A 25,651-nucleotide genomic window follows, 5' to 3' on the forward strand; every position below is an offset into this window, starting at 1 on the left:
GATGTTGAAATCCCTAAATTTCTTGCAATTGCACTTTGAGAAAGGTTGTTCTTAAACTGTTTGACTATTTGCTCACGCAGTTGTGGACAAAGGGGTGTACCTCGCCCCATCCTTTCTTGTGAAAGACTGAGCATTTTTTGGGAACTGTTTTTATACCCAATCATGGCACCCACCTGTTCCCAATTAGCCTGCACACCTGTGGGATGTTCCAAATAAGTGTTTGATGAGCACTCTTAAACTTTATCAGTATTTATTGCCACCTTTCCCAACTTCTTTGTCACGTGTTGCTGGCATCAAATTCTAAAGTTAATGATTATTTGCAAAACAAAAAATAAAGTCTATAGTGTTGAGATCCATTACTCGGATCTTCACAAGTTAGTGTTTATTTTTCCATCTGTGTTTTCATTCTCCGTCCGACCCGTTTATTTCCCGTTTAGTCCATCACCATGGTTACCTCTTAGTTTCAGCTGCTACTCCCGGTCCCTGCACACCTGTCTCCGTTAATTACCTTCCCTTTATAAGCCAGCCTCTTCTGTTTATTCTTTCTGGGACTCGAGTGTGCTTTCACGCAACGTAACGACTGGTATGTTTTTCTTGCTAGCTCATAAACTTAGCCACTGTGGGGCGGTATAGCTCGGTTGGTAGAGTGGCCGTGCCAGCAACTTGAGGGTTGCAGGTTTGATTCCCGCTTCCGCCATCCTAGTCACTGCCGTTGTGTCCTTGGGCAAGACACTTTACCCACCTGCTCCCAGTGCCACCCACACTGCTTTAAAAATGTAACTTAGATATTGGGTTTCACTATGTAAAGCGCTTTGAGTCACCAGAGAAAAGCGCTATATAAATATAATTCACTTCACTTCACTTGCCTTCTAGCTCTCATGCTAATTGTTTGTTTTTTACTTTTTGTGCCTTCGTGCCCAGTCTTAGTTCTTTATATTTCCTAGCTCTCATGCTAGCGTCTTTTGTTTGCCTTTTCTCTTTACACCAGCATTTTTTTTCTCTTTTGTTATTTAAACAAATCTGTTATATCTTACCTTTGCTGTGTTATCGTTTGACGCATCCCCGAAGGAATCGAACCCGGCACCACGATGCCAAACCGGCGTAACATATAGGTTTGAACATGAAATATGTTGTCTTTGTAGCATATTCAACTGAATATGGCTTGAAAAGGATTTGCAAATCATTGTATTCTGTTTATATTTACATCTAACACAATTCCCCAACTCATATGGAAACGGGGTTTGTACAATAACAAACATAAGTTTACTTTAATGCACCCTCGGATTTTTGTTCAAAATATATTTTGGTACCGGTACTAAAATATTGGTCTGGGGCACAAACACTCGCGCGAGGTTGTGATGACTGTGGCTCGGTGGCCGGGAGAAGACTTACAAACACTTCATGACGCCGCCGTAAAGACCGGCAAACTTGTCTGCCGTCCATTCAGTGGCAGCCCGTCAATAACCAATCTACACCTGCGCGCGCGGCTACTTAGTGCGCCGACTTCTTTCCAAGCACGCCATCAAAGGCAATAAATGGGAGTGAATAGCGACGTGATTAGTTAATTATGCACTTTCAGGAGGGAAATCGACGAGGACTTGGTGACAACATCCACCCGGTGTGTGTGTGTGTGTGTGTGTGTGTGTGTGTGTGTGTGTGTGTGTGTGTGTGTGTGTGTGTGTGTGTGTGTGTGTGTGTGTGTGTGTGTGTGTGTGTGTGTGTGTGTGTGTGGCGGACTTTATTGCTCAGCTCTGTTGTCTGTCAGTGACAAGGATAATTGAGTAAGACAGGTGTCCGCATGACGGCCGCCGATGTTGTGTGTCAGCGCTCGTGTTTTGATGGCCCAGGCGGAGACAACGGGATAAATGTGTTTCATTGTACTTTGGCTAATACTGCGGGGCCTGCAAGTAATGTGTGTGTGTGTTTGTGTGTGTGTGCTGGTATTTCTACCCTTTTTGAGACGTCAACAAGGAAAAGTACCGTCCATATGAGGACCGGTGAACAAGTAAGGACCGAAACCATGGTCCCATTGCATCTAATAGAGAGCCAAATACTAGAGTCCGTGAACATTGTTCCAAAGTCAGGATTTTTTGGTTGATTTAATGTGCATAGAAAGGTAAACTTTGACAGGTGCAAAGGCAGCAATATATGATAAAACAAGACGGCAGCTAAAGAAGGATTTCCTTTTCATCCCCGCCAGTTGAACAGCTCATTTTACCACTTCCGGTGCTGACGTAAGACAACCTATATGTGATCATAGGATGAACACATACATTACAGTACTAAGACTATAGTGGCCATTAACAGTTAGCTTCTACAGTTTGGTTGCCCAAAATGCGGAATTGGGGCATTTTCCAGTTGATTTTGGGTAAGCACTCTATTAATTCAACTTAGCTTGTCTCCAAATTCCACATTTGCAGCGTGACCATGTCTCATTGTCTCGGCTTCCGTCTGCTCCAACGTTTCAGCCTCTACTTTGTGCTCGCTTCTATAAGCAGCAGTTCATCCTCATCCTCAGTATGCTCATCTTCAAAAAAATAAGGTCATGAATCCCCTTTTCCCCAAAAAGAGTTGAAATGGAAATAAATGCTAGTTAAAATAACGGAAATAAATTAGTTCAGGCTACTACATTATATATATATATATATATATATATATATATATATATTTATATATAATGTAGTAGTCTGAACTAATTCTTCAGTGCATTTATTTCCGTTTCCATTGCAGCACACTTCCAACTTCCTGCAACAAAAATGTCCTGGAATCAAACACACAAATGTGTTTTCTAATCATGGCAGACTTGGTAAAAAACAACAAAGTCAACTCTTTTTGGACAAAAGGGGATTCATGACCTTATCTTTTTGAATATGAGTATACTGAAGATGAGGATGAACAGCTGCCCTATATATATATATATATATATTCTTGCAGTATATATTACATATTGTTATGAAGGTGTCTATTACTACCTTTTATATATATATATATATATATATATATATATATATATATATATATATATATATATACTTGCAGTGTGTATATAAAACATTGATGGAGGGTTTTGAAGTTTTTTTAGAGACTTTGAAGACTACAATGGTGACTCTCTTCAGCCACATCTTGCTAGTGTTTTTGTTTTTTTTAATAATCTTTAAAGTCCTAAAAAAAAAGTTTTTGTTCTTGTCTCTCATAATGATTGTGAAGGATAGGCAACATTCTTAAAAAAAATAAGTGCAGTTCCCCTTTAAGCATTTTCCAAACCAAGCAAACTGTTCCAGGAGGTTATTAGCTGTAAAGATATATTGTGGTGCACCCCAGGGAGCCATGCTGGGACCAAGATTGTTCTATCTTCATACAAACAACATTTGTACAGACATAAACCTTAAAGTTAGTCCTGATTGCAGACTATAAGACCCCATCTGGTTCAGGAGAAACCCCACAGAAGATAAAAGAAAACAAAACAGAAGAAAAGAGTCAATTAAAGACACAATCTCAACAGAAAAGATGACAAACACGAGCACACATCGACAGAGAAGCCGTGGACAATCTCAAATATCAAATACTTCAATAATAAATAAAGCAAAATATGTTCATTCCATATTTTCTCCTGCTTTCTGTTGTTATTGTGGATTATTTCTTGTGCAGAAATGTAAGGAAATAAATACTCCAGGAAATAATGTAACTATAACCATGACCATGTTTGAGCGTATTTACACCACTGAACACACACACACACACACACACACACACACACACACACACACACACACACACACACACACACACACACACACACAGATCTCATGGAGCGTAAAGAGCCCTCCCTTTTTCCATCAGGGTAAATCCGACACCAAGTGTTGTTTTAACACTTTTGTTGTGTCATTTTTCACGGAAAGCAGTTCTCCTTCACATGTGCACCAGCACGGACACACACACGCACACACACACACACACACACACACACACACACACACAGAAGGACACACAAGCCAGGGCCCAGGTGGAGATAAATGCGAGCGGCAGTTGTAACCTCCAGCAGAAGAAAATCCAATTCTCTTTCACTTTTATCCCTGAGACTAATGTTACTGTCAGACAGGACACTCTCTGTGTGTGTGCGTGTGTGTGTGTGTGTCTCTGTGTGTGTGTGTGTGTGTGTGTGTGTGTGTGTGTGTGTGTGTGTGTGTGTGTGTGTGTGTGTGTGTGTGTGTGTGTGTGTGTGTGTGTGTGTGTGTGTGTGTGTCCAGGTGATGCATTGCCTTCTTTACCTGCAATCTAAGTCAAGGCCTGTGTGGTGTTGTTCTCTTGTTGTGTGACAACATGCTCTCATCATCTCCTTCTCATCCCCTCATCTTTTTCTCATGCTTTCCATCTCCTTCTCATCTCCTCATCTCCTTCTCCTCTCCTCATCTCCTTCTCATCTCATCATCTCCTTCTCATCTCCTCATCTCCTTCTCATGCTTTCCATTTCTTTCTCATCTCATCATCTCCTTCTCATCCCCTCATCTTTTTCTCATGCTTTCCATCTCCTTCTCATCTCCTCATCTCCTTCTCCTCTCCTCATCTCCTTCTCCTCTCCTCATCTCCTTCTCATCTCATCATCTCCTTTTCATCTCCTTTTCATCTCCTTCTCATCTCCTTCTCCTCTCCTTCTCCTCTCCTTCTCATCTCCTTGTCTCCTTCTCCTCTCCTTATCTCCTTCTCCTCTCCTTATCTTCTTCTCATCTCCTCATCGACTTCTCATCTCCTTATCTCCTTCTCATCTCCTCATCGCCTTCTCATCTCCTTATCTCCTTCTCATCTACTCATCTCCTTCTCAAGCTCTCCATCTCCTTCTCAAGCTCTCCATCTCCTTCTCAAGTTCTCCATCTCTTTCTCATGCTCTTCATCTCCTTCTCATCTCATCATCTCCTTCTCATCTCCTCATCTTTTTCTCATGCTCTTCATCCCCTGCTCATCTCCTTACATCCTTCTCATGCTCTCCATCTCCTTCCCATCTCCTCATCTCCTTGTCAAGCTCTCCATCTCCTTCTTATCCCCTTCTCATATCCTTCTCATGCTCTCCATCTCCTTCTCATCTCCCCATCTTCTTTTTTGCTTCTCATCTCTCCATCTCCTGTTCTCCTCACTGGATTTTGCATGTGCTGACTGTCTCATACTGTACTCATCTTCTCCCTCATGTCCATTCTCTTTAATTATCACAAATCATCATAACCACCTTCTCACCTCTCTTCCTTCTCATCACTCTGTCCTCTTCTCATCTTCTCCTCCCTCTCTCCTCCTCCATCCCATCACTTCCAGTTCCCTCTCCTTCTCATGTTCTTTTATATATATATATATATATATATATATATATTATATTTTTTTCCCTTGTTGTTGGACAAGATATGCTCATCACAACTTGTTGCCAGTTGAACATAAAAGACAACTTCTTTCCATGAATAGTTTGTGATTGGCACAGCAAGAGCTATAGGGCTTCGTCAGCAGGGACAGCTTCGCCTTTTTATAGTGTGTGTGTGTGTGTGTGTGTGTGTGTGTGTGTGTGTGTGTGTGTGTGTGTGTGTGTGTGTGTGTGTGTGTGTGTGTGTGTGTGTGTGATCACATCTGATTGTGCCTACTGTGTTTATCAGCTGTAAGCCCCAGCAGATGGCAGATGCTCAGAGGGCCTGCAGGCTGTCAGTCAGTGTTCAAGTACAGGTGCAACACACCCAAAGGCCACACCAATCTTCCCTTGAGGCTGATTAGTATTCATAAGCTCTCAGGAGGACCCCTAAGACCCTCTCTCACACACACACACACACACACATAGATACCGGGGCGGATCTCTCCATTCCAATTATCTCCCGGCGTTTTATGGAGGGTCTTGATTAGAAGCTGTCAGTGTGACTGATGAGCGCCCGCCACCTTGCCCCCCCCAGAGAGAGACACGGCTGTGCGGTAAGGCCGGTCCCAGCTGTGTCCTCTTTATAGTCCACGTCTTTGTTCCACCTCATTACAGCTGCCCGTGTTGTGTCTCCTTCTAGGTAAGCCGGTGATGATCATAACGGAGTTCATGGAGAACGGATCACTGGACACTTTCCTCAAGGTGAGTCCCAGCAGTGGCTCCACTCAGCAGGAAGCCAGCGCGGCAAGGTCAGGCCCGTGACTACTATCATAAAGTGATGTGTGTGTGTGTGTGTGTCCCCTCACTCTCACCCTCACCCCCACTCCTGCTGGAAAATGGGCTGAACTGAAGCGTGTTGCCGACACTTTTGTTGCAAGTCCAAACTGGCTTTTTTCTAGCACAGTTAGTCACTTTGGAACCAGTTCGAAGCATCACAACAAAATGAAACACACTTTAAAGTTGCATTTTAAAGTAGCAGTAAGGAAAAACAAGTTGCCTCTCTATTGAAGATATTATCCTATATGTCTGATTTATGACACCAAGACTTCCCAAGTTTGCCAATAAGTAGATATGATCAAAATAGTGTCAATATCACGGAGAGTCCCGAGCCATTCTGAGAGATAATTAGCAAGCCAGTCATGTGATCTGTGGCTGTACATGTATTGTAAATGTATACTTTATTTATGTTATTCACATGTGAATAATGCTGTATAATAGACTGTATTTATGTTATTCACATGTGAATAATGCTGTATAATAGACTGTATTTATATTATTCACATGTGAATAATGCTGTATAATAGACTGTATTTATATTACTCACATGTGAATAATGCTGTATAATAGACTGTATTTATATTACTCACATGTGAATAATGCTGTATAATAGACTGTATTTATGTTATTCACATGTGAATAATGCTGTATAATAGATTGTATTTATATTATTCACATGTGAATAATGCTGTATAATAGACTGTATTTATGTTATTCACGTGTGAATAATGCTGTATAATAGACTGTATTTATATTATTCACATGCGAATAATGCTGTATAATAGATTGTATTTATGTTATTCACATGTGAATAATGCTGTATAATAGATTGTATTTATGTTATTCACATGTGAATAATGCTGTATAATAGACTGTATTTATATTATTCACAAGTGAATAATGCTGTATAATAGACTGTATTTATATTATTCACATGTGAATAATGCTGTATAATAGATTGTATTTATGTTATTCACATGTGAATAATGCTGTATAATAGACTGTATTTATGTTATTCACATGTGAATAATGCTGTATAATAGACTGTATTTATATTATTTACATGTGAATAATGCTGTATAATAGACTGTATTTATGTTATTCACATGTGAATAATGCTGTATAATAGACTGTATTTATATTATTCACATGTGAATAATGCTGTATAATAGACTGTATTTATATTGTTCACATGCGAATAATGCTGTATAATAGATTGTATTTATGTTATTCACATGTGAATAATGCTGTATAATAGATTGTATTTATGTTATTCACATGTGAATAATGCTGTATAATAGACTGTATTTATATTATTCACAAGTGAATAATGCTGTATAATAGACTGTATTTATATTATTCACATGTGAATAATGCTGTATAATAGATTGTATTTATATTATTCACATGTGAATAATGCTGTATAATAGACTGTATTTATATTATTCACATGTGAATAATGCTGTATAATAGACTGTATTTATATTATTCACATGTGAATAATGCTGTATAATAGATTGTATTTATGTTATTCACATGTGAATAATGCTGTATAATAGACTGTATTTATATTAATTACATGTGAATAATGCTGTATAATAGACTGTATTTATGCTATTCACATGTGAATAATGCTGTATAATAGACTGTATTTATATTATTCACGTGTGAATAATGCTGTATAATAGACTGTATTTATATTATTCACGTGAATAGAATAGAATAGAATAGAAAGTACTTATTATTCACATGTGAATAATATAAATACAGTCTATTATACAGCATTATTCACATGTGAACTGTATTTATATTATTCACATGAGAATAATGCTGTATAATAGACTGTATTTATATCATCCATCCATCCATCCATTTTCTATACCTTATTCCTTTCAGAGTCGCAGGGTCGCTGTAGCCTATCACAGCATTATTCACATGTGAATAATGCTGTATAATAGACTGTATTTATATTATTCACATATGAATAATAAGTACTTTCTATTCTATTCAATTCTATTTTATTATATTGTATTCTATTCTATTCTATTCTATTATACAACAGTGCTAGTCAAGCAGACTGTGTGAGAGCCAACAAGGATTACTTTGGGAAAAATAATGATCCAGGATGATATATTTTTGAGCCCGAACACAAAGAGGATGAGCAATAAGTTTTAGAAGCCGAGTGCTGAAGGGATGCAGCTTTATTGAGACACTGTATTGCTAGGTGCTAAACATACAAACTAACCATAACAAACCAGAATGAAACAAACGCTTACTGTAATATTTCCTCTCTCGCTGGGATGCCGACCGACAGGACGTCCACATAATTCCGTTTAGATGAAGATTCACTTGCAATCCTCACAAAGGGTTAAAGAGTTGCGTATTTGTGTGTTTTTTTTGCCATCTTGGGGGGATGTGAAAGTGGACCAGCCTGATATATTTTGGAGCCCGAACACAATGAGTACGAGCAATAAGTTTTAGAAGCCGAGTGCTGAAGGGATGCAGCTTTATTGAGACACTGTATTGCCAGGTGCTAAACATACAAACTAACCATAACAAACCAGAATGAAACAAACGCTTACTGTAATATTTCCTCTCTCGCTGGGATGCCGACCGACAGGACGTCCACATAATTCCGTTTAGATGAAGATTCACTTGCAATCCTCACAAAGGGTTAAAGAGTCGCGTATTTGTGTGTTTTTTTCGCCATCTCGGGGGGATGTGAAAGTGGACCAGCCTGATATATTTTGGAGCCCGAACACAATGAGTACGAGCAATAAGTTTTAGAAGCCGAGTGCTGAAGGGATGCAGCTTTATTGAGACACTGTATTGCCAGGTTCTAAACATATAAACTAACCATAACAAACCAGATTGAAACAAACGCTTACTGTAATATTTCCTCTCTCGCTGGGATGCCGACCGACAGGACGTCAACATAAATCCGTTTAGATGAAGATTCAATCGCAATCCTCACAAAGGGTTAAAGAGTCGCGTATTTGTGTGTTTTTTTCGCCATCTCGGGGGATGTGAAAGTGGACCAGCCTGTGGGTCCGTGGCCACTTTTGTCTACCAGCAGGTGAATGATGCATGAATTATAATCTAGAATTGACTTTTAGCAAGTTTGAGACCAAGCAGAAGCAGTGTGTCAACAATATTAGTGTAAGCTAGCGTTAGTTTATTGCTATCAATGCACCACTAAAGTAATATCACTCATATTTGGTTCATTTTCAGGCCACAAGATGGAAATGGAGTATTGTTAGCGGGTTCTGAACGTTTTAAAGGGTTTTATGGGCGACGTAGAGGACCGCCTCCTTCTGTTGACACACTTGTTAGCTATTTATTTCATGCGGGAAAAAAAGCCAAGCATAAGTCTTCTTGTCTTACATAAGGATTGTGAACGATAAACAGCCCGTCTCTTTATAACTGTTGCATATTTCCAGTATGACTGATCTAATAATGTGGTCAGAGTGCAGAAGTTGGCCTCCAGTGACGTCATCCGACCCCGAATCCACGAAAATTGCAGAATATTTTTGAAGCGGAATAACCAATATTTCAGGCTGAATTTGTGGCATTTTGTGATGTTTAGACTGTGTTTTCACACACTTTGTGCCTTGTGAATACAATTAGATATGTTTTAGTGGATACAATGAAACACCATTTAGCACATAAAGTTGACCGCTGCTTTGAGGTACAAACTACACCATTGTCTCGTTAGGAAAAATACTTTTAAAAAGTGGTTCCTCGCTGTCAACGTCCACCATCTGCACTGTGTCCCATCTCTGGACCCCCAGAGATCTCCAAAGCAAACTCAAGGCTTTTATTTTGAAGAGGTGTCGCAGCAAAGCCACACCACTTTTGCACAGATGGGATGGAACGGGACAGGAAGTCAATCAACGCTGTGTGTTGAATAATAGTTGACATACATGGACGTGGACAAGGACATGTCCCCCGCACTTTGTAACGAAACAAACAAATAATAAAATATTGAATGAAGGGAGACAAGTCAAACATTAGTGCTGGGCGGAAGTCTGTCCCTGTAGACCGCCCACAAGCTCATTGATTGGATTTCTGGGGCTGCCTTCTGGCCAACTGGGTTGTGACCTTGGTTTGACCTTTGAAATGTGGTCATTTCCCAACCAATATTCCACAACACAAATACAACACAGAAACAACATACTTTTTTTGTGATGTTCTTTGGACCATTGAATGTTGGTCATTTCCCAACCAATATTCTACAACACAGGTAGAATGTTGAAACAACATGCTTTTTGACAACGTTTATTCAATGTCATGTTGTGACGTTGATTTGACCATTGAATTGTGGTCATATTTCAACCAATATTCCACAACACAAATACAACATAGAAACAACGTACTTTTTTTGTGACGTTGTTTAGACCATTGAATTTTGGTCATTTCCCAACCAATATTCTATAACACAAGTAGAACGTTGAAACAACATACTTTTTTTGTGATGATGTTTGGACCATTGAATTTTGGTCATTTCCCAACCATTAATTCTACGACACAGGTAGAATGTTGAAACAACATGCTTTTTGACGACATTTATTCAATGTCATGTTGTGACGTTGATTATACCATTGAATTGTGGTCATATTACAACCAATATTCCACAACACAAATACAACATAGAAACAACGTACTTTTTTTTGTGACGTTGTTTGGACCATTGAAATGTGGTCATTTCCCAACCAATAGTTGACAACACAGATCCAACGTTGAAACAACATGCTTTTTGATGATGTTTATTTAATGTTGATGTGACCATTGAATTTTGGTCATTTCCCAACCAATATTCTACAATACAAGTAGAACGTTGAAACAACATACTTTTTGTGTGATGTTGTTTGGACCATTGAATTTTGGTCATTTCCCAACCATTATTCTACGACACAGGTAGAATGTTGAAACAACATGCTTTTTGGCGACGTTTATTCAATGTCATTTGTGACGTTGATTAAACCATTGAAATTTGGTCATTTCCCAACCAATATTCTACAACACAAATACAACATTGAAACAACATACTTTTTTTGTGATGTTGTTTGGACCGTTGAACGTTGGTCATTTCCCAACCATTATTCTACGACACAGGTAGAATGTTGAAACAACATGCTTTTTGACGACGTTTATTCAATGTCATGTTGTGACGTTGATTATACCATTGAATTGTGGTCACATTTCAACCAATATTCCACAACACAAATACAACATAGAAACAACGTACTTTTTTTGTGACGTTGTTTGGACCATTGAAATGTGGTCATTTCCCAACCAATAGTTGACAACTCAGATCCAACGTTGAAACAACATGCTTTCTGATGATGTTTATTCAATGTTGATTTGACCATTGAATTTTGGTCATTTCCCAACCAATATTCTACAACACAAGTAGAACGTTGAAACAACATACTTTTTTTTAGGTTTTTTGTTGGACCATTGAATTTTGGTCATTTCCCAACCATTATTCTACGACACAGGTAGAATGTTGAAACAACATGCTTTTTGACGACGTTTATTCAATGTTGATTTGACCATTGAATTTTGGTCATTTCCCAACCAATATTTTATAACACAAGTAGAACGTTGAAACAACATACTTTTTGTGTGATGTTGTTTGGACCATTGAATTTTGGTCATTTCCCAACCATTATTCTACGACACAGGTAGAATGTTGAAACAACATGCTTTTTGACGACGTTTATTCAATGTTGATTTGACCATTGAATTTTGGTCATTTCCCAACCAATATTTTATAACACAAGTAGAACGTTGAAACAACATACTTTTTGTGTGATGTTGTTTGGACCATTGAATTTTGGTCATTTCCCAACCATTATTCTACGACACAGGTAGAATGTTGAAACAACATGCTTTTTGGCGACGTTTATTCAATGTCATTTGTGACGTTGATTAAACCATTGAAATTTGGTCATTTCCCAACCAATATTCTACAACACAAATACAACATTGAAACAACATACTTTTTTTGTGATGTTGTTTGGACCGTTGAACGTTGGTCATTTCCCAACCAATATTCTACAACACAGGTAGAATGTTGAAACAACATGCTTTTTGACAACGTTTATTCAATGTCATGTTGTGACGTTGATTTGACCATTGAATTGTGGTCATATTTCAACCAATATTCCACAACACAAATACAACATAGAAACAACGTACTTTTTTTGTGACGTTGTTTAGACCATTGAATTTTGGTCATTTCCCAACCAATATTCTATAACACAAGTAGAACGTTGAAACAACATACTTTTTTTGTGATGATGTTTGGACCATTGAATTTTGGTCATTTCCCAACCATTATTCTACGACACAGGTAGAATGTTGAAACAACATGCTTTTTGACGACATTTATTCAATGTCATGTTGTGACGTTGATTATACCATTGAATTGTGGTCATATTACAACCAATATTCCACAACACAAATACAACATAGAAACAACGTACTTTTTTTTTGACGTTGTTTGGACCATTGAAATGTGGTCATTTCCCAACCAATAGTTGACAACACAGATCCAACGTTGAAACAACATGCTTTTTGATGATGTTTATTTAATGTTGATGTGACCATTGAATTTTGGTCATTTCCCAACCAATATTCTACAATACAAGTAGAACGTTGAAACAACATACTTTTTGTGTGATGTTGTTTGGACCATTGAATTTTGGTCATTTCCCAACCATTATTCTACGACACAGGTAGAATGTTGAAACAACATGCTTTTTGGCGACGTTTATTCAATGTCATTTGTGACGTTGATTAAACCATTGAAATTTGGTCATTTCCCAACCAATATTCTACAACACAAATACAACATTGAAACAACATACTTTTTTTGTGATGTTGTTTGGACCGTTGAACGTTGGTCATTTCCCAACCATTATTCTACGACACAGGTAGAATGTTGAAACAACATGCTTTTTGACGACGTTTATTCAATGTCATGTTGTGACGTTGATTATACCATTGAATTGTGGTCACATTTCAACCAATATTCCACAACACAAATACAACATAGAAACAACGTACTTTTTTTGTGACGTTGTTTGGACCATTGAAATGTGGTCATTTCCCAACCAATAGTTGACAACTCAGATCCAACGTTGAAACAACATGCTTTCTGATGATTTTTATTCAATGTTGATTTGACCATTGAATTTTGGTCATTTCCCAACCAATATTCTACAACACAAGTAGAACGTTGAAACAACATACTTTTTTTTAGGTTTTTTGTTGGACCATTGAATTTTGGTCATTTCCCAACCATTATTCTACGACACAGGTAGAATGTTGAAACAACATGCTTTTTGACGACGTTTATTCAATGTTGATTTGACCATTGAATTTTGGTCATTTCCCAACCAATATTTTATAACACAAGTAGAACGTTGAAACAACATACTTTTTGTGTGATGTTGTTTGGACCATTGAATTTTGGTCATTTCCCAACCATTATTCTACGACACAGGTAGAATGTTGAAACAACATGCTTTTTGGCGACGTTTATTCAATGTCATTTGTGACGTTGATTAAACCATTGAAATTTGGTCATTTCCCAACCAATATTCTACAACACAAATACAACATTGAAACAACATACTTTTTTTGTGATGTTGTTTGGACCGTTGAACGTTGGTCATTTCCCGACCATTATTCTACGACACAGGTAGAATGTTGAAACAACATGCTTTTTGACGACGTTTATTCAATGTCATGTTGTGACGTTGATTTGACCATTGAATTGTGGTCATATTTCAACCAATATTCCACAACACAAATACAACATAGAAACAACGTACTTTTTTTGTGACGTTGTTTAGACCATTGAATTTTGGTCATTTCCCAACCAATATTCTATAACACAAGTAGAACGTTGAAACAACATACTTTTTTTGTGATGATGTTTGGACCATTGAATTTTGGTCATTTCCCAACCATTATTCTACGACACAGGTAGAATGTTGAAACAACATGCTTTTTGACGACATTTATTCAATGTCATGTTGTGACGTTGATTATACCATTGAATTGTGGTCATATTACAACCAATATTCCACAACACAAATACAACATAGAAACAACGTACTTTTTTTTGTGACGTTGTTTGGACCATTGAAATGTGGTCATTTCCCAACCAATAGTTGACAACACAGATCCAATGTTGAAACAACATGCTTTTTGATGATGTTTATTTAATGTTGATGTGACCATTGAATTTTGGTCATTTCCCAACCAATATTCTACAATACAAGTAGAACGTTGAAACAACATACTTTTTGTGTGATGTTGTTTGGACCATTGAATTTTGGTCATTTCCCAACCATTATTCTACGACACAGGTAGAATGTTGAAACAACATGCTTTTTGGCGACGTTTATTCAATGTCATTTGTGACGTTGATTAAACCATTGAAATTTGGTCATTTCCCAACCAATATTCTACAACACAAATACAACATTGAAACAACATACTTTTTTTGTGATGTTGTTTGGACCGTTGCACGTTGGTCATTTCCCAACCATTATTCTACGACACAAGTAGAATGTTGAAACAACATGCTTTTTGACGACGTTTATTCAATGTTGATTTGACCATTGAATTTTGGTCATTTCCCAACCAATATTTTATAACACAAGTAGAACGTTGAAACAACATACTTTTTGTGTGATGTTGTTTGGACCATTGAATTTTGGTCATTTCCCAACCATTATTCTACGACACAGGTAGAATGTTGAAACAACATGCTTTTTGGCGACGTTTATTCAATGTCATTTGTGACGTTGATTAAACCATTGAAATTTGGTCATTTCCCAACCAATATTCTACAACACAAATACAACATTGAAACAACATACTTTTTTTGTGATGTTGTTTGGACCGTTGAACGTTGGTCATTTCCCAACCATTATTCTACGACACAGGTAGAATGTTGAAACAACATGCTTTTTGACGACGTTTATTCAATGTCATGTTGTGACGTTGATTATACCATTGAATTGTGGTCACATTTCAACCAATATTCCACAACACAAATACAACATAGAAACAACGTACTTTTTTTGTGACGTTGTTTGGACCATTGAAATGTGGTCATTTCCCAACCAATAGTTGACAACTCAGATCCAACGTTGAAACAACATGCTTTCTGATGATGTTTATTCAATGTTGATTTGACCATTGAATTTTGGTCATTTCCCAACCAATATTCTACAACACAAGTAGAACGTTGAAACAACATACTTTTTTTTAGGTTTTTTGTTGGACCATTGAATTTTGGTCATTTCCCAACCATTATTCTACGACACAGGTAGAATGTTGAAACAACATGCTTTTTGACGACGTTTATTCAATGTTGATTTGACCATTAAATTTTGGTCATATTTCAACCAATATTCCACAACACAAATACAACGTTAAAACAACATACTTTTTTGTGACGATGTTTGGACCATTGAATTTTGGTCATTTCCCAACCATTATTCTACAACACAAATACAACGTTGAAACAACATAACTTTTTTGTGATTTTGTTTGGACCATTGAATTTTGGTCATTTCCCAACCAATAATTGACAACACAGACACAACCTTGAAACAGAATGCTTTCTGATGATGTTTATTCAATATAGATTCGACCATTGAATTTTGGTCACATTTCAACCAATATTCCACAACACAAATACAACGTTGAAACAACATACTTTTTTTGTGATGATGTTTGGACCCTTGAATTTTGGTCACTTCCCAACCATTATTCTACGACACAGGTAGAATGTTGAAACAACATGCTTTTTGACGACGTTTATTCAATGTCATGTTGTGACGTTGATTATACCATTGAAATTTGGCCATTTCCCAACCAATATTCTACAACACAAGTAGAATGTTGAAACAACATACCTTTTTAGTGACGTTGTTTGGATCATTGAATTTTGGTCATTTCCCAAACCATTATTCTGCAACACAAATACAACGTTGAACACAATACTATTTGACAATGTTTATTCAATGTCAGGTTCTGACGTTGATTTGACCATTGAATTTTGGTCATATTTCAACCAATATTCCACAACACAAGTACAACATACTTTTTTTGTGACGTTGTTTAGACCGTTGAACTTTGGTCATTTCTCAACCAATATTCTACGACACAGGTAGAATGTTGAAACAACATGCTTTTTGACGACGTTTATTCAATGTCATGTTGTGACGTTGATTTGACCGTTGAATTTTGGTCATTTCCCAACCAATATTCTACATCACAAATACAACATTGAAACAACATACTTTTTTTGTTACGTTGTTTGGACCATTGAATTTTGGTCATTTCCCGACCATTATTCTTCAACACAAACACAACGTTGAACACAATACTATTTAATAATGTTTAATTAATGAAAGGTTCTGACGTTGATTTGACCATTGAATTTTGGTCATATTTCACCCAATATTCCACAACACAAATACAATATACTTTTTTTGTGACGTTGTTTAGACCGTTGAACTTTGGTCATTTCCCAACCAATATTCTACGACACAAGTAGAATGTTGAAACAACATGCTTTTTGATTACGTTTATTCAATGTCATGTTGTGAGGTTGATTTGACCGTTGAATTTTGGTTATTTCCCAACCAATATTCTACAACACAAGTAGAACATTGAAACAACATACTTTTTTTTGTGACGTTGTTTGGACCATTGAATTTTGGTCATTTCCCAACCATTATTCTACAACACAAATACAACGTTGAAACAACAAAACTTTTTTATGATGTTGTTTGGACCATTGAAATGTGGTCATTTCCCAACCAATAATTGACAACACAGATCCAACGTTGAAACAACATGCTTTCTGATAATGTTTATTCAATGTTAATTTGACCACTGAATTTTGGTCATTTCCCAACCATTGTTCTGCAACACAAACACAACACAATACTTTTTGACAATGTTTAATTAATGTCAGGTTTTGACGATGATTTGACCATTGAATTTTGGTCATATTTCAACCATTATTCTACGACACAAGTAGAATGTTGAAACAACATGCTTTTTGATTACGTTTATTCAATGTCAGGTTGTGACGTTGTTTGGACCATTGAATGTTGGTCATTTCCCAACCAATATTCTACAACACAAGTAGAACGTTGAAACAACATACTTTTTTGTTACGTTGTTTGAACCATTGAATTTTGGTCATTTCCCGACCATTATTCTTCAACACAAACACAACGTTGAACACAATACTTTTTAACAATGTTTAATTAATGTCAGGTTTTGACGTTGATTTGACCATTGAATTTTGGTCATATTTCAACCAATATTCCACAACACAAGTACAACATACTTTTTTTGTGACGTTGTTTAGACCGTTGAACTTTGGTCATTTCCCAACCATTATTCTACGACACAAGTAGAATGTTGAAACAACATGCTTTTTGACGACGTTTATTCAATGTCATGTTGTGACGTTGATTTGACCGTTGAATTTTGGTCATTTCCCAACCAATATTCTACATCACAAATACAACATTGAAACAACATACTTTTTTTGTTACGTTGTTTGAACCATTGAATTTTGGTCATTTCCCGACCATTATTCTTCAACACAAACACAACGTTGAACACAATACTATTTAATAATGTTTAATTAATGAAAGGTTCTGACGTTGATTTGACCATTGAATTTTGGTCATATTTCACCCAATATTCCACAACACAAATACAACATACTTTTTTTGTGACGTTGTTTAGACCGTTGAATGTTGGTCATTTCCCAACCATTATTCTACGACACAGGTAGAATGTTGAAACAACATGCTTTTTGACAACGTTTATTCAATGTCATGTTGTGACGTTGATTTCACCGTTGAATTTTGGTCATTTCCCAACCAATATTCTACAACACAAGTAGAACGTTGAAACAACATACTTTTTTTGTGACGTTGTTTGAACCATTGAATTTTGGTCATTCCCCAACCATTATTCTGCAACACAAATACAACGTTGAACACAATACTTTTTGACAATGTTTAATTAATGTCAGGTTTTGACGTTGATTTGAACATTGAATTTTGGTCATATTTCAACCAATATTCCACAACACAAATACAACATACTTTTTTTGTGACGTTGTTTAGACCGTTGAATGTTGGTCATTTTCCAACCATTATTCTACGACACAAGTAAAATGTTGAAACAACATGCTTTTTGACGACGTTTATTCAATGTCATGTTGTGACGTTGATTTGACAATTGAATTTTGGTCATTTCCCAACCAATATTCTACAACACAAATACAACGTTGAAACAACATACTTTTTTTGTGACGTTGTTTAGACCATTGAATTTTGGTCATTTCCCAACCATTATTCTACAACACAAGTAGGACATTGAAACAACTTACCTTTTGACGATGTCTATTCAATGTCAGGTTGTGACGTTGATATGATCATTGAAATTAGGCCTTTTTCCCAACCAACAACGTTGATCCAACGTCGGACATCAACGTTGCCTCAATCTACAAATACCACTATTTTCCAAGGATTGTTTCAAAGTCAGTTTTAAAGGACACGTACGTAAAATCAACGTTGTATCAACGTTGCTGACTGCAGTCACGCTACAGGAAGTCAACTGCGTGCCCCAGACCACAGACCACGGTCCACGGTCCAAAAGTGGAATAAAACTTGCTCACGTCATTGGAAAGGGAAGTGACAAAGTAAAAGGAGTAAAACATAAGGAATGTTGTGTGAAGCAGTTTAACGAGGGTCGTAAAGAGCGTCCGCAGAGCCTCAATATAATAATGGAACATGTTTTATGTTTTTTACAGCTGATCTGTGCTCCAGGCAGCCATATGTGTCTTTAATTATGCTCAGCATTTATTAAACAGCCGTCCCAAAGAAAATACAAAACTACTGATCGGACAGGGAAGGTCTTCACCCCCTTCTCCCGAATATGTTGCCTCCCCCACCCCACAATGGCAACAAAATGGTGCAAATCTTTCCGCACGTTTCCATCGTTCCTCATTAGTCTCCTTCCCAGACCTTCCTAGCCTTTCTCCACAGCCGCCTGGCAGTACAATGTGCTGGGCGGATTGATAGAGGAAGTCTGTAGGTTTGTTAGACACTCCAATCAATCAGCATCTTGCAAAACCACCGGCTAATTAACTTACTCCGCAGCTGGCGGGGGGGTGGGGGGAGGCAAAGAGGTATAGTTGGTAAAAGGGGGAGTGCAGATCCAGGAAGATGATAGATGCATATACGGACGCCCCGTCCAGGTAATAGACTTCTGTCTGGGAGACAAGGAGCGCAGGAAAGATGGATGGAAAGACACGGAAACAAAAGGGAAGGATAGATTAAGTGAAGGAGAGAGGGTGACCGATAACATGGAGGGCGTTTTAACGGCGACCGTTGGCCCCTGGCAGAAATCATTTGCAGAGGAAGGTGAGCTGGACTGTCGTCCATCAACAAGCTGAGCTCCCAACAACTGGAATCCAGTGAACACATCCAGAACCTTCCATAGGAATCCATCTGTCATTGACACCCTGCAGATGGAGGTGAAAGACCAGGGTTAGCCCTTATTTATTTAGTTTGGGCTTAGGGACACTTTAGAACAGACCTGGGCAAATTAAGGACCAGGGGCCCGTTAAGGTTTGCAGCCGAGTGTGAAGCGACCGGAATGAGAATCAGCACCTCCAAGTCCGAGTCCATGGTTCACGCCCGGAAAAGGGTGGAATGCCATCTCCGAGTTGGGGAGGAGACCCTTCCCCAAGTGGAGGAGTTCAAGTACCTAGGAGTCTTGTTCACGAGTGAGGGAAGAGTGGATCGTGAGATGGACAGGCGGATCGGTGCGGCGTCTTCAGTAATGCGGACGTTGTACCGATCCGTTGTGGTGAAGAAGGAGCTGAGCCGGAAGGCAAAGCTCTCAATTTACCGGTCGATCTACGTTCCCATCCTCACCTATGGTCATGAGCTTTGGGTCATGACCGAAAGGATAAGATCACGGGTACAAGCGCCCCAAATGAGTTTCCTCCGCCGTGTGGCGGGTCTCTCCCTTAGAGATAGGGTGAGAAGCTCTGTCATCCGGGAGGAACTCAAAGTAAAGCCGCTGCTCCTCCACATCGAGAGGAGCCAGAAGAGGTGGTTCGGGCATCTGGTCAGGATGCCACCCGAATGCCTCCCTAGGGAGGTGTTTAGGGCACGTCCAACCAGTAGGAGGCCACGGGGAAGACCCAGGACAGTTGGGAAGACTATGTCTCCCGGCTGGCCTGGGAACGCCTCGGGATCCCCCGGGAAGAGCTAGACCAAGTGGCTGGGGAAAGGGAAGTTTGGGTTTCCCTGCTTAGGTTGTTGCCCCCGCGACCCGACCTCGGATAAGCGGAAGAAGATGGATGGATGGATGTGCCCGTTAAGCTTCTCAATCTGGCCCGCCGGACAGTCCCAAATTTTTGTTTTAGATTTATAAGATGGAAAGTGTAGCTGCCATTATGATTTGCAGTGACTGTAAGTCTTCAACTGATTAATTGATTGATTGATTGATTGATTGATACTTTTATTAGAAGATTGCACAGTACAGGTAGGTAGGTCTTTATTGTCATTGCAACAAGTACAACGACATTTTTGTTTACAGCACAAACCCGTTCAAGACGAGACAAACAAACAGTGTACGGGGTTACAAAACAGGAACGCTGATGGGTTGCCACGAGGCGCCCCATAAAAGATGGGAAAAGGTAAAACGCTGGGGAAAAAGATGAGTAAAAAAATACAATCGAGACTGGGCTCCTAAAGGGGCCTAGTCTGGAGTGGGAAAACCCTCTGTGCCATGCACACATAAACAAGTTACATTTAATCACGCCAAACTCGCAACAGAGGGGCGGGAAGTTGGGGCCCTGGAAGGCGACTGCTGCTTTGAAGCGCTGCCATCCGACCATCACCCCGGAAAAACGCGGTGGTGCAGACGTGGGGTGGGGGTGGGAGGTGTGTACGTGTATGCCCAATTGTCTTGGGTGTGACGATGTAATGTTTTTTAGACTGAAGCCGATCTGCAAAAGTTCCACTCCGGGTGTCGTTGAGGAGGGAGGGAGGTCAAAAGCGTTTATCATTGAGGTGTGAGCATTGCACCATCCTGCTGTTGCTGGGCACACAGGACATTAATTCACCCTTCTCCTTGTCCTCCCTGCAGAAACACGACCTATGATGTGATATATGATCACTTTTATGCAGAACTGTGTTGTAAAATTGTGCTTCAGCATCTGTTCCTGACACGTGTGTTTGGGGCTGGCTGCTCTGTGAACAAACCCCGCCCACTCTGCTTTGTTCCTAGATGACCATAGTAACTCTTATAACACCCAAAAGTGCAGATGTCAACCATTGAAACACTTTCCATGGTTCAAGACTCAGTGATTTAAAAACATCACAATGGCAAATACACTTTTCATGTTAAAGGTCGATAAAAAATGATGTCCCTATTGGAAAATCTCGATGTTCGCATGTGGCCCGCGGGCCTTATTTTGCCCAGGTCTGTTCTATAGTAATGTAACTCACAGCAGCTCAGACAAGGCACCAAGCAGGGTGGGTGGGGAGCGTTTCCACAGAGTGTTTCCAGAGCCTGAAACGTGGGTGTCAGGGACAGATGCGGAAGGAGATTTTTACAACAAAGTTCTAAAAGTTTGAATTGTATGTGGGCTTATTTACCCTTTAGGTTCATATTTCGCTGTTTTTTGTCGCATTTTTGTTGATTGTAAAATATTTGGATGGAGGGGGGGGTGTGACATTCACATGCTGTCAATATTCAGTGTTTCATCCTTCATAGTTAATATTGTAACATTCTTTATTTTCATGTACATTCTGGGTGTCTCATTCAGTATAAACATGTGCAATTCTAAGGTGGCCTGTTATAACGTTTTTAGCATTCAATCAGACATTACTGTGAGGTTTTGTATTAGTGTACCGGCCCCGAAACACGTTTTTGTCTCTAAATTTGGGCCCCCCAAGTCCAAATAATAGCCCAGGCCTGCTTTAGAAGGTTAAACGGTGGTTGAAATGTCCAGTCAAGGTGTGAGCATTGCACCATCCTGCTGTTGCTGGGCACGCAGGACATTAATTCACCCTTCTCCTTGTCCTCCCTGCAGAAACACGACGGGCAGTTCACCGTCATCCAGCTGGTGGGCATGCTGCGTGGCATCGCCTCGGGCATGAAGTACCTGTCGGACATGAGCTACGTTCACAGAGACCTCGCCGCACGCAACATCCTGGTCAACAGCAACCTGGTGTGCAAGGTGTCGGACTTTGGCCTCAGCCGGGTTCTGGAGGACGACCCCGAGGCTGCGTACACAACCAGGGTGAGGCACACTCCCGGGGTCTCGCACCGACTCTGCAGCGAGGGGCTTATAGATTGTGCAGTCAAGCTGGACACAAAGAGAATGATGCAATAGTAGACAACACCTCTGCATTTGCACCATATTTCAGAGCTCTGAAAGATGTTTTCAGGCAGAATTGTTCTCAGAGCAACATAACTGACTAAAGCTGGGGTCATTGAAGACCAGGCAGTAATGGCCACCCTTAGATGGGAATCATACAGTAAAGGGTTTGATTATTATTTAGTTTTTTGAGATGAGTAAGTAAAAAACTGGCAGCTCCGTTGCCAGAATTGTACCATATAGTCTACAGTTGTTTGTATATTGTCCATCCATCTGCTTCCGCTTATCCGAGGTCCCGTTGAGGTGGCAGCAGCCTAAGCAGAAAAGCCCAGACTTCCCTCTCCCAAGCCACTTGGTCCAGCTCTTCCCAGGAGATCCCGAGGCGTTCCCAGGCCAGCCGGGAGACATAGTCTTCCCAACGTGCCCTGGGTTTTTTCCTGTGGCCTCCTACCAGTCGGACGTGCCGTGGCATCCTGACCAGATGCCCGAGCCACTTCATCTGACTCCTCTCCATGTGGAGGAGCAGCAGCTTTACTTTGAGTTCCTCCCGGATGGCAGAGCTTCTCACCCTATCTCTAAGGGAGAGACCCGTCCACCTGGTGGAGGCAACTCATTTGGGTTGCTTGTACCCGTGATCTTATCCTTTCGGTCATGACCCAAAGCTCATGACCATAGGTGAGGATGGGAATGTAGATCGACCGGTAAATTGAGAGCTTTGCCTTCCGGCTCAGCTCCTTCTTCAATCATCAATCAATCAATCAATGTTTATTTATATAGCCCCAAATCACAAATGTCTCAAAGGACTGCACAAATCATTACGACTACAACATCCTCGGAAGAACCCACAAAAGGGCAAGGAAAACTCACACCCAGTGGGCAGGGAGAATTCACATCCAGTGGGACGCCAGTGACAATGCTGACTATGAGAAACCTTGGAGAGGACCTCAGATGTGGGCAACCCCCCCCCCCCCCTCTAGGGGACCGAAAGCAATGGATGTGGAGCGGGTCTAACATGATACTGTGAAAGTTCAATCCATAGTGGCTCCAACACAGCCGCGAGAGTTCAGTTCAAGCGGATCCAAGACAGCAGCGAGAGTCCCCTCCACAGGAAACCATCTCAAGTGGAGGCGGATCAGCAGCGTAGAGATGTCCCCAACCGATACACAGGCGAGCGGTCCATCCTGGGTCCCGACGAGCGGTCCATCCTGGGTCTCGACTCTGGACAGCCAGTACTTCATACATGGTCATCTTCACCACAACAGATCGATACAGCGTCCGCATTACTGAAGACACCGCACCGATCCATTCTTCCCTCACTCGTGAACAAGACTCCGAGGTACTTGAACTCCTCCACTTGGGGCAGGGTCTCCTCCCCAACCCGGAGATGGCGCTCCACCCTTTTCCAGGCGAGAACCATGGACTCGGACTTGGAGTTGCTCATTCTCATCCCAGTCGCTTCACACTCGGCTGCGAACCGATCCAGTGAGAGCTGAAGATCCTTGCCAGATGAAGCCATCAGGACCACATCATCTGCAAAAAGTAGAGACCTAATCCAGCAGCCACCAAACCGGATCCCCTCAACGCCTTGACTGCGCCTAGAAATTCTGTCCATAAAAGTTATGAACGGAGTGGGTGACAAAGGACAACCTTGGCGGAGTCCAACCCTCACTGGAAATGTGTTCGACTTATGCGGACCAAGCTCTGGCACTGATCATACAGGGAGTGGACTGCCACAATAAGACAGTCCGATACCCCATACTCTCTGAGCACTCCCCACAGGACTTCCCAGGGTACACGGTCCAATGCCTTCTCCAAGTCCACAAAGCACATGTAGACTGGTTGGGCAAACTCCCATGCACCCTCCAGAACCCTGTCCAGAGTATAGAGCTGGTCCACAGTTCCACGGACAAGGACCAAAACCACACTGTTCCTCCTGAATCCGAGGTTGGACTATCTGGCGTAGCCTCCTGTCCAGTACACCTGAATAGAACTTCCCGGGAAGGATGTATGTACATTTTATTTCTGCAAATGGAAAAAAAGATTTTTTTGTTTTGTTTGATGGGAACATTCTGGCGACTGAGCTGCCAGTTTCTTACCGTAAAATCTGTTGACATTTCCACAGCGTACATTTGGATGGATAACTGGAAGTCAGCACAAAAAAAAGTGGAGTGTTCAGAAGGGTGTCCCTTCCAGAAGGCCCACCCGCCTTGGATCACCACCCGGTTAAGAAACAGGAAAAAAGTCCCTCTTTTTGCTGGAAGTCAGCACAAAAAAGCTGGAAATATGACAAAGTGTTCTTAACTTGCTTCGAAACTATAAGGCAAGCAGTTTCACAAGAAATCATGTATGATAAAATGTTTATTAATAAGAACAATTAAAAGAAGCAAAGGCATGCAGTACATGTATTTGATATGTCCAAAGGGACAGAATAATTGCATTTAGGTAGAAAAGGTGAAGTACTGAATTGACAATTGAAAGGATGAGGCCCCCCAGATGTGGCCCCCAGACCTTGAGTTTGATACCTGTGGAACGCAGGTTTCGTACCGCACTGAACAAGCTGGAAAAGTCATGAAATGTTAAAATGCAATTTGCAGAGCCTGGAAAAGTTATGAGGGATTATATTTGTATGGAGGTTTTCTTGAAAAGTCATCACAATATATCTCAAGTTTTATTAATTACAACACCATCGATTTGTCGTTATGAAATGCAAATTGTTAGCGACCGTCAAGATTTTTTTGTGGAGTGAAAAATGTACTGGAATTTAATGGAGTTCAGGTCCACACTTTGTCAGGAGGCCATTGTGTGTGTGTGTGTGTGTGTGTGTGTGTGTGTGTGTGTGTGTGTGTGTGTGTGTGTGTGTGTGTGTGTGTGTGTGTGTGTGTGTGTGTGTGTGTGTGTGTGTGTGTGTGTATGTACAAATATACATACAGTATTTGATTTGTATATATATATATATATATATATATATATATATATATATATATATATCTGTATGTATATGTTTATATATGTATGTATGTGCACATACA

General features: G+C 39.9%; 1 protein-coding gene across 2 annotated transcripts in view; it reads left to right on the top strand.

Moving 5' to 3' along the window:
* The window catches only part of epha4b (eph receptor A4b), a 269,329-nt gene extending 246,550 nt beyond the window's left edge, over window positions 1–22,779 (top strand). Inside the window, exons 14-15 of one of the 2 annotated variants that reach the window (XM_061920912.1) lie at window positions 6,024–6,085; window positions 22,335–22,778. In XM_061920912.1, the coding sequence (XP_061776896.1) occupies window positions 6,024–6,085; window positions 22,335–22,637 (365 nt within the window). In that variant the 3' untranslated portion in view covers window positions 22,638–22,778. Of the gene's footprint in view, window positions 1–6,023; window positions 6,086–22,334 lie in introns of both variants that reach the window. The other variant, XM_061920913.1, reaches the window with a different exon arrangement.
* Window positions 22,780–25,651: the final 2,872 nt, after the last annotated feature.

The sequence above is a fragment of the Nerophis ophidion genome, linkage group LG14, assembly GCF_033978795.1.
Source record: "Nerophis ophidion isolate RoL-2023_Sa linkage group LG14, RoL_Noph_v1.0, whole genome shotgun sequence".
NCBI classification, from domain to species: domain Eukaryota; kingdom Metazoa; phylum Chordata; class Actinopteri; order Syngnathiformes; family Syngnathidae; genus Nerophis; species Nerophis ophidion.